Source organism: Benincasa hispida, chromosome 2, assembly GCF_009727055.1.
Source record: "Benincasa hispida cultivar B227 chromosome 2, ASM972705v1, whole genome shotgun sequence".
In the NCBI taxonomy this organism is placed as follows: domain Eukaryota; kingdom Viridiplantae; phylum Streptophyta; class Magnoliopsida; order Cucurbitales; family Cucurbitaceae; genus Benincasa; species Benincasa hispida.
In genome coordinates, this window is record NC_052350.1 from 50,371,382 (window position 1) to 50,382,264 (window position 10,883).

At 28.6% G+C, this 10,883-nt stretch overlaps 1 protein-coding gene across 2 annotated transcripts; it reads right to left on the reverse strand.

Annotated features, from left to right (window-relative positions):
* Positions 1-2,410: 2,410 nt before the first annotated feature.
* Positions 2,411-5,994, reverse strand: LOC120070891 (putative transcription factor bHLH041). 2 transcript variants are annotated; one of them, XM_039022788.1, is made up of 8 exons: positions 5,526-5,994; positions 5,293-5,424; positions 5,003-5,108; positions 4,883-4,897; positions 4,717-4,779; positions 3,936-4,634; positions 3,339-3,728; positions 2,411-2,653 (listed from the first exon to the last, which is right to left on the reverse strand). In XM_039022788.1, exons 1-8 carry the CDS (start codon positions 5,639-5,641, stop codon positions 2,585-2,587), a joined length of 1,590 nt encoding a protein of 529 aa, XP_038878716.1. In that variant the 5' UTR covers positions 5,642-5,994; the 3' UTR covers positions 2,411-2,584. The 2 variants fall into 2 exon arrangements, with proteins under 2 accessions (XP_038878716.1, XP_038878717.1); XM_039022789.1 differs by lacking the exon at positions 5,526-5,994 and having other exon boundaries at positions 5,003-5,097; positions 5,293-5,416.
* Between the last annotated feature and the right edge of the window lie 4,889 nt (positions 5,995-10,883).

Below are 10,883 nucleotides of genomic sequence, written 5' to 3' on the forward strand. Positions count from 1 at the left end.
GCTATAGTAGGGGATTAATAACTCAATCAAATAAAAAAAAAATACAATTATCTTCAAGAAAAAAGAAAAAAGTTGTTATGTTTAATATCTTAAGTTTCATCGGTACCTGTCTTAATTCTTTCCTTTATTCAAATGGTTTTTAGTTGCCAAACAGCCCGGGGCCCATACTTTTTTGAATCCAATAATAGATGTTTATGCTGATAATACCTCTTTTTTCTATTAGCTTTTGTGTGGTAAGCTGCCTTAAGATTTTGAATATTGTTCGAGACAAACTCATGATTTACTAGGGGAAAAAATCTAATTAGTTAAAAGATAAGATAAGTTGTACATACAGTTTGAAACCTTTTGAGTTCTTTATTCAATATATCAATTACAACATAAAAAAATGAATGTAAAAATTAATAAGGAGTACTTTAGAATTCATAAGGGATTTGCTTGTCTTTGTATAGTTCCATTCAATCTCTTAGGTTCCAATTTCACCTCGACGATTATATCACGATGTCCTTAAAACCTATATACAATGGATAGACTTCTTTAACATGACATATTTGTTTATTTATTTTGAAACATAATGACTAAATTGAACATAAGCTAAAATTTAAGGATTACATGGACAACATTTTAGAACTTAAAGACCAAATAAAAATTAGATCCCAAACCGATCTATATATATTTTTTCTTTATTAAAATTACAACGACGAAAATAGAATGAAATAAGAAATGATATTTTCACTTTAAAAAGTATGGGTTATTAATGTTGTCCATAGATTTGTGGAAAGACCTTTGTTAAAAGGTACGGTCTTGCATTGGTTGGTGGATCTTGAAAGAGGAATATTGACGATGATATATACTTATTAGTCTTCCTCAAAAGTTGACAGTCAATTTGGGCGACGGCTTCTTTTACAAACTCAACTGTCTTGTACATTCCACATTCTTTAGAAAAAGGGGAGGGAAAAAAAAAAAAAAAACAACGTAGCTTTCTAAAGACTTAAATGCCCTAAGAACTACGAACACTTCAATTTAGCGCATCGGATACCTAGATAATTTGGGACGTATCGGATATTTGTAAGTACAATAACATATAGAAAAAAAATACCTTTGTAGTCTCTAATTTTGGGTCTAATTTTTATTTGATCCTTACGATTTAAAATGTTATATTTTTAGTTCGTAAGTTTTGAGTTTGGATTTAATTTAGTTATTGATTTCAAAGTGTTACAATTTCACCTTGAGATTTGAGGGTTTTCCCCCTTTCTTTCTTCCAATTTCGTCCTTAGATTTTAAGATTTTGCACTTTAATATCGATTTTTCATAAATACTCACTTTCTGTTTTTAGTTGGTAATATTTATTAGTTAATTTAAAATAATTATAAATAATTAAGTTTTACTATTTTTCATCACCAAGTTAATTTATAGACACTAACTCAAAAGATTGATAATGAATATTTAGTGAAAAAATTAAGGTTAAAGGTGTAAATTTTAAAATCTAGAGACCAAATTGAAACAAAACTTAAATCTTAAAGGTAAACTTGTAACATTTTGAAATTTGGGGATTAAATTGATACTAAAATAAAAACTTTAGGACTAAAAGCCCAACATTTTGAAACTTAGGGATCGATGAAAACTAGACTCAAAACTAGGGATCAAATTTTTTTTTTCTTTCTAAAAAATACATGTTAGATACTAATTGTACAAAATCAATAAAGGTCTAACATTTGTTAAACATGTATTGCACACGGTAAAGCTAAACAAACACATTATACTATAAGATAAAAAGTACTAAATTTTGATAATAGAATACATTAAATTCATTCTTTTAACATATAAATACACAAATTTATTGACTTTAAATTTTCTTTATGTTATAATAATGATCTATATTTTTTTAAAAAAATCTATTCTAATAAACCCGTCCTTGTCATATATGTATTTTATATATTTTTTTAAATGACGCGTCATCGTATTAATATCGTATCGTCTCTATGTCTTATATCTTTATCTACACGTCTTAATAAAACCGTAATTCATTAATCTACATTATTGATTAAAAAAGTCAAAACGTATGCTTAAATATTAGAAAGCTTTCAAACATGCAAAGAATGTAGATGGATAAATGACTATTTGATAAAAACTCTTGATTGTCTTTTTGTTTGAGAAAAGAAAGGATTGTTTGGGATGCAAACATAAAAGTACATTAGTAAGATTTTGAGAAAATTCAAGGATGTTTTGTTTTTGTTTTATTGTTTTTTTTTTTTAATAGGAGTGAAAAACAAAATATTAATATCATTGGGAAGATACTACAAAAGAATTTATTCATTTAAATGGTAATAATAATAATAATAATAATTGATATTGAGAACAAAACTTGCCACCCTACCCTAACTCTAAGTAAGGAGACAAAAAATAAAAAGTATATAGAAACAAAAAGAACAATATATTATATAACCACTCATGACAAATAATCTATATCTCAATAAAATAATAATAACAAGAAAAAAAAAATAGTGGTGGAGATCAAATGAGCAGTTGACCCAATATTTTCTGCTTTTTGGAACATCCAGGTGGCAGATGGTGATTGGTCCAGTTGTCATCTAGCCAGGTTAGATACAACCCTTTCCATTGCTTCTTGGAAGGCAGACTTGTCCCATTCATTCTCCTAATTCAATAAGGAAAAAAAGAAAAAGTAAGAGAAAAAATTTTGAGCCAAAGTTTTGTTTTTCTTTTCATTTTTTTCTTTTTCTACTTTCATTTCTCTACCTGCTCTTTTATACCCAATTTCCTTCCTATTTCCTGATGAACATTTGATCTTTCAAAATGATTACAAAAGCTAATTTCACTTTCCTACTCACTTTCTTGTGAAATCAGCTGCCACCACAAATTATTGATTGAGTTTCTTAATTGATCCGGACCTATTTAGAAAGACTTTCTTTAACACGGTTTTAAACGTTCAGAGGGTGTTTGACCCATTGACTTCATAACTCTGTGTTAAATAACTCAATTCTACAAAAACTTTAACGGTATTCTCTGTTGTCTATTTTAGTTTGCACATTTATTGAGGAACTCTATATTTCCTTCCTTCTTCCTCCCTCTTATGTTTCTTTAACTCTAGACTAAACAACATTACACCCCGAATAGAGATTTCTTAACTCTAGCGTATTAACTTTAAACTTAATAACTCAGTTCAACGCCCCAATTTTTTTCATTCAAAACAAAGTCTGCCTTTTGATGCAGGAGTTTGGAGTATTATGATTGTACTGATATTCTGTTCACTTGGGGTTTCATCATTTTTTTTTCTTCATATTTTAGTTGCAGAAACTAAGCATTAATTAATTTCTAATTACCTCAATGATTAGTCTCAAAGTTAGGTGGTTAATAGAACTTGAAGAAGGTGTTAACTGGGTGTTGCCTTCCATGGATACAACTCTCACATTGTTAAGCTGCTTCAAGAACTCAAGAACTCCAATGATTATGTTTATCAATGGAGATTCTCCTCTAGTTGCTATATGCAAATCTATAATTTGGCCTTCTGATGTGGATTCTTGAACTTGTGAAATTCCAACTCTGAATCTTTCTTCTTGGGGAAAAAAATTTGCTTCTTTTTTTCCTTCTTCTTTAGCACTTTGCAAAAGTTGTGCTTCCAATTGTTGGTTCCTTCTACTAAGCTCAGCCACTTGAGCTTTCAAAGAACTCACATACTCCCTTGTAGTTGTTAGCACTGATCCTTTGTCTTTCTGCATTAATCAAATGTTGTAAGGACTTGTTAGGATGAGATGGATTGTTCAGTGAAATTCGTCGAAGTATACGTAAACTGGCATAGATACTCGTGGATATAAAAAAAAGAATGTAAGGATTTGTTTGGAATGTCGACTTTCTAATGTCATAAAAATACTTTTTCTATCATCTAAAAAGTCATTTCAAACAGGGTCAAAAGATCATACCTTGGTTCCGGGAGGTAGTAGAGATTTCAATGCTTGAAAACTGTCATTGAGCTTCTCCCTCCGCCGTCGCTCTGATATCACATGGTGTAGTTGCGAGCTCGTCGGTCGACTCGTTGTTGGCATGCGTTCTCGAAGCCTCATGAGATTCAAGTTTCTCATGAAAGCAAATGATCTCTTGAGCAAGCTTTGCCTAGTGCTCGACTTTCGATTCAACCGCGTCGTCATCGGGGTTGAAACTCTAGCATATTTCTTGAAAGCACTGGCTTTTACATTCAAATGGTAGCTTGGAAGAAGCTTTTCAAGAGGCTGATGAACAGAAGAGGAAGATGAACAGGCTGGTGAAGAAAGAACTGCAAGAATTGTTCTTGTCATGGCCTCATCTAAGGCTTCTGGTGAGGGGAATTGAAGGTTTCTTGCTTGAGCAAAAATGGAGTCCATGGAGGAAGGTTGGAGCTGGCTTTGACGAATGGAAATGTCAGCCGTTGTGAAGGGTGATTCTGCAGGGCTGTCCATTGAGAGTGATCTCAAGGAAGAAGATGAAGATGAAAGTGGGTTCGGGATCGGGATCGGGCTTGGACTCGGACTCGGACTCGGGATCAGTTTTAGCTTTGTGGATGGCTGAGGAAGCTCCATTATTGAAACCTTGGGAGCAACAACATCACCAGGTACCAAATTGCTTATTATCATCTGAATGTCAACCTGAAATCCTTCAAATACTATTCAATTAATCAAACTTTGGAACTTTTTGAATATATATGGTAAAAAGTTTGTGATTTTTTACCAGAGAAACATTAGAGAAACCAAGCTCAATTTCACCATTGATGCTCCCCAAGAAGATTGAAGTCTGTAATATAATGAAAGCCAACACAAAACCAAAAAAGTTTAACTTCAACTGAAAAGACTTTAAAAGTAATCAATCCAAAGCATTCCCATATAATGTAACCAACCTGAATCCCTGCTGCCTGAAGAAACAAAACCAGAAAAGAAAAAGAATAAATATACAACACTGTTTGAATTTGAAGTGAAAACAAATATGAAATCTCTTGAAAATAGTTAATGAAACTTACAAGATAAAACTGTCTTTGTACATCAGAAGAAGCATAAGTTTGAAGCTGGGAATTCTCCAACTTCAGACAAGGATCATTGTGTTTGTGGGCAAGTCCTGGAACAAGCCTACAAATATATAATAATAACACAAAAAAACAAAACCACTTATATAACAAATAAAAGTGAGGACGACACCTTCCGTTCGATAATCATTTGGTTTTTAGTATTTCAAACTCTAGTGTTTATAACCGAACGGTTATCAAAACGGAAATACTAACATTTTTTTTTTATATATAGTATTAATAATTACCCATCATCAACACTGAATTCTAATTGCTTATATTCCTCAAAAAGCAACCGAGCTAAACTTCCAGCAGCAGCAGAAGAAGAACATGGCTGTTCTTCAATTTCCTTCAAGAACCCATCAGAAAATCTCAAGCAACTGCAATATAAGTCCAAAACATCAGCAAAAAGAAACCCAAAAAATAGAAAAAAAGCAAGAAAATAAGAAAAGAGAAAGAAGAGAGAGAGAGAGAGAGAGACTTGAATGGTTGAGGAAAATAAGACCAGAGGCAAATGTAAGTGCAGCCAAAAGATTGCATTACATCTTGAAGAAAGGAATGAAGATGGGGTTGATGGAGTTGGAAGGCAATATCCATAAAAGGGTATTTTGTGGGGGAAAAAACAGATCAAAAGATTATTGCATAAAACCCCATTTGATGATCTTCTTCATACATTTTTCAAATGCAAAAGATAGGATTACTATGATGAAAGTTTCTGGAAGTATTGATGTGAAAAAGGAGGTAGAATGTTAGAAGCTTTGGTGGCCATATATGTAAGTGGGAAGCTAGAATTAGTTTTATATGAAAATTTTGAAACAGAGCAAAACAGAGACCCTACAAATTAAATTGAAGAAATGGGTTTTGGTTTTTGAAGGAAGGAGTTGATTGAAAAGTAGAAAAGATTGAGAGAGAAATGGAAATAGTGACTTTTTCAAGAATGGAATGCCAAAGAGAGAATATATGAGAGGGAGGGAGAGAGAGAGATTATTTCAAGCTTGGAAAAGTAGTGGGTCAAAGTCCACCTTTTGAAGAGTTTTTGGAAAAAAAAAAAAAAGTTTTGTCCTTTTCATTATTTTTTTTTAACTGAAATTCTGGATCTAATTCCCATTTAGTCTCTCGATTGTAAAAGATTATATTTTAAGCTTTTAAATTTTGGGTTTGATTTCAATTGAGTTTCTGGATTTTAAAATGTTACGATTTTACTCTTGAGTTTTGTTTCAATTTGATCCATGGATTTCAAGATTTATAATTTTAATCTAGATTTTTTTTTTCATTAAGTACTCACGTTCAATCTTTAGTGTTAATGTACATTAATTTATCTAGAATAATTGGATTATAATTATTAAGTTTCACTATTTTTTCATCACTATGAAAACTAATTTTAAAATAATTAATAGACATTTACGTCAAAAACTAAAATGAGTATTTTTGTAAAAAAAAAAGTTGAGGTTAAAAGTGTAAATCTTGAAAACATATGAATTAAATTGAAGCAAAACTCAAATCTCGAGTAAAATTGTAACATTTTGAAATTTAGAGAGTAAATTGAAATCAAACTCAACATTTAAAGACTAAAAGTATAACATTTTGAAACATGCATATCAAACGTAAATTACAAAAAAGGCATCAATTTATACTCTTATCAAGAGTTGTATCACTTAAAACTTTGATCGTATGTAAGTGTATCTATTTATAAACTTCTTTTCATTGTTAAACAAATGTACAACTTCTTTTCAATTTCATTTGAAAAATATTGTATGAGACTTGTAATTATATCAAACAAACTCCAAAATTATTGTGAGTTAATCAATTTAGATATCATATTATGATTATCTTTGAAAATATTTCAATATGCATTGATTTTTACATATTTGTAGACTTCTTCAAATGTCAGATTAATAAAATAGATGATTAGAATGGATGCATGAACAATTTTCATAGAAAATCAAAATTATAAGTTTCACACAACGTTTATTCAAATAGAATGTAATTGAGGATATAGATTGATGCCCATGCATATAAGTTTTGAATTTAAATCGATACAATTATTACTTTATGGTTTGAATTAATATAACTCGAAAGTTTAGAACATAAATGGATACTTTTCTTCTCTCTCTTTTTTTAAAAAAATAAATGACAAGTATAACCTCTAAAGTTTAAATTTGTATTTATTTATTTTTTGAATTTAAAAAGTATCTAGAAAAATTTTGAATTTTGAATTTTGTATCTAATAAGTTCATAAAATTTAAAAATATTCAGTAGGTCTCTCAACTCTATTCATTTTCTATCTAGTGTGAAATTTATATTTAATAGGCTAATGACTTATTAGACCAAAAGAATTGAAAGTTTTTAAAAACCAATTTGATATATTTTAAAGTTCAAAGACCCACCTACTGTATATTTTTTTTTAAAGACACAAATTTTATGGACTATCTTGTAATTATTTTTTTTAATAATTATTTTATTTTGGTCCCTAGAATTCTGTTAATTTGTTTATGTAGCATGTATTTAAAAGAGTAATGTAAATACTAAAGTAAGTATTCTGGTAGATGTATATTATGTGAAAAAATAACGATAATAAATATCGATGTACTATTTTTCAAAATTTGGAAACTAAAATAAATATTTCTTTTCAAAAATTTTATACTAAAATAAAGCTTCACCAAAATAGAACTCAAACGGTCAAAGCTAATTTCATTTAATTTTGTTCCTAGCTCATGTTTGACCAATTTATAAGGGAACATTGTTTTCTATATATATATATATATTGTAATTTTACTAAATCATTTTACTACCAATTTATAAATTCTCTCTCTATTAATATGAGTGTAAGAAACAAATGCTGCCCCGAAATTTTATTAATATTTATACTATATTAAAAAGTGAGGATGTTAGTAAAACATTTTTGGAAAAAAAAAATATCCATTCTCAATTTTACTTATTTACATAAATGCCATTAACAATTCATTATAAATGATATACGAATTTATAAATCCTTACTTAGAAACTTAAATTTGGAAGGTAAAAAGTCTTTCAAACTTAATTTTTCCATTTAATTATAATTAATAATAGAATTTAAAAAGTTTTGGCTCCGATAACCATTTCGTTTTTGTTTTTGTATTTGAAAATTAAGCCTATTTTCATCTTACAATGATTTACATTTTTCTTAAATACAATGATTGAATTTTTAGTTAAACTTTAAAAACAAAAACAACTTTTTGAAAACAACTTTTTTTAGTTTTCAAAATTGGAATTAGTTTTTTTAAATCATTAGTAAAATGTAGATAATAAAGGGAAAATGCTGAAGTAAAAGTAATATCTATAGGTTTAATTTTCGAAAACAAAAATTAAAAACAAAATGATTACCAAACGAGACTTTTATACCTACTACAAAAGATGTCTTTCCACTATTTTTATCATTAACACGGGAACTAGTGCGTTACCATTTACCACTTTCTCATGTTTTCCTTTGTTATGTTGTTATTACTTTTTTAACTTTATCTTTCAAATATTTTCTATAATATGAACACATCTAATTTCATTAATGCTAAATTAATTATAAGAGGTGGAAATTTCACTATAGACTATATAAATTAAAAATATGACAATTTTTTTTCTGTATAATAAGAGTAGAGCAATTCAAACTATAGACCTCTTATTTATTGATTCATCTATATGTCAGTTGAGTTATATTCGCTTTGGAACAACAATTTTATTTGATCATACTATCTCTTTTATTCTTAAATGATTATTCGATCAATAAATTTTTCATATGATTTACATTAGTTAAAATATAACAACCACAATACGTTACGCAAAGATTTAAAAATTAATTGTATTGTCAACATGCTTAAAAAAATTACATGGTTCAAATTATGGTCTCTACGGTTCGTTTCTCCTCGGTGGTTTGCGAGTTTTGTGTTTATGTGTTGGTTTTATTCTGGTCTTATCTTATTGGCTTTGTTTTGGTTTTGTTGCCCTCTTGTGCTTTGGTGCTTTGGTGTCATGATCTTGGGCTGTGGGATCCCCTTGTTGTTGTATAATAATATCACCTATTCTAAAAAAAAAAAATTACATGGTGTAATATATCTCAATAATCCAAATAATAATGTTAATCCAATAAAATAATAGTCTTTAAGAAATACATTCTTGACAGGGCTCCTTTGCATATATAGCAAAATCATGTTAAGATACTTCAAAATAGCAAATCTTACCTCCAACCCATTGAAAGTGTTAAAAAAATCCATTAAAGGCACAAAGAAAGGTAGAAGCCAATTTTAGTGATAGACAATGATTAGACTCTGATATATTTTGATACACTCAGATAGATGTATATTCAAATTTATCACTTTTTTTGTTCTTTGTTATTTCAACTCTCTCAACTGCTATCATATACTTCAAATAAAAAAATAAAAGTCTATCAACAATAGAAGTGATAGAATAAATAAGTTTATTAGTGATAGACTATTATCGCTCTTTATCACTGATAATGTCAGTGATAGATTTTCTGATTTTATTCTATCATTGATGGACAGTGATAGATGTTGAAAAATTTAAAAATATATACATAAACCATTGCACAATAAGTTAGAAATTAAAATAAAATAATAAAACATAAAAATGCATAGATTATCACTAGTTTATTCATTTATATATATATATATATATATATATTCTGTTATTTCAAGTATCTTAACTATTATCATTTAATACTTCACGTAACAATTAAAAGTATAGTCAATGATAAAAATGGTAGAATAAAGAATTCTAATTTATAAGTGACAGAATTTTATTACCTTAAAATTAAAAATATGCAAAAGGCATTGCACGTTAAGTTGAAAATTATTTAAGAGGAATCACAATATAATTGTAAATAAAATGAACTACAAAATATATATATTTAACAAAGAAATAACACACATTTATTTAAACCATAAATTTGCCTATGCACATAGATATATATGTAACCTATAATTTGATTTTTTTTAAATAGAAAAACTTATAATTTTATAGAATTAATGCATGCAAAGTCATACAACATTTATTCCATCGTTAAAAAAAGAAAAGAAAAGAAAAATAGTAGTCTTTATTTAAAAAAAAACAAAAAAAAAAGGGCCAACAGGGTGAAAGTAAATGAGTGGATTATTTCACTTTTTGAAAAAAAAATTTAAATCTTTTAATAAATTACTTAAATGGCTTAAAATGTCGATATTGACCAAGATATTAAAGTCTCAATTTTATGAAAATGTTGATTTTGAAGGATCCCTGTGAAGTGTCCGCAACGGAAGCGGATCGTCCCAATTTAAAAAAATTTACAGAACACAATTTTACACATAAACAAAAGAGATCATGAATTTAATTAACAAAACATACAACATACTTAAGAAACTAAGAAGAGAAAAAGGGAATAGGGGACATACCCTTGTAGAACTTAATCTTCACGTTTCCTCTGAAAAACACGAACACCAAAAAGGCACTACCACAAAAGCAATCTCGATATTCTCAGGATGAGAATCCAGGAGAAGTGAACTCTGACCATTTTGGTGATGGAAGGGATTGAGAGAGGAGAAGAAAAGAAAAGCAAGGGAAAGTCTGAGATATTGGAACACCAAAAAAAGGTTTCTTTTTGTTTCTTTTATTCACCACACAGAGAAGAAAAAAGTGTAACCAACACCTACACGATCTAGAGAGAAAGAGGGGAGAGGGAGTTACAACTCTCTCCCAAATAATATTAATTCAAAAATAAATAAATAAATAAAATTTATTTATTTAATAAAGTATTTAATATATATTCATATGATACTACCTTATCATATAATATATATTAAAATCATATGAATAT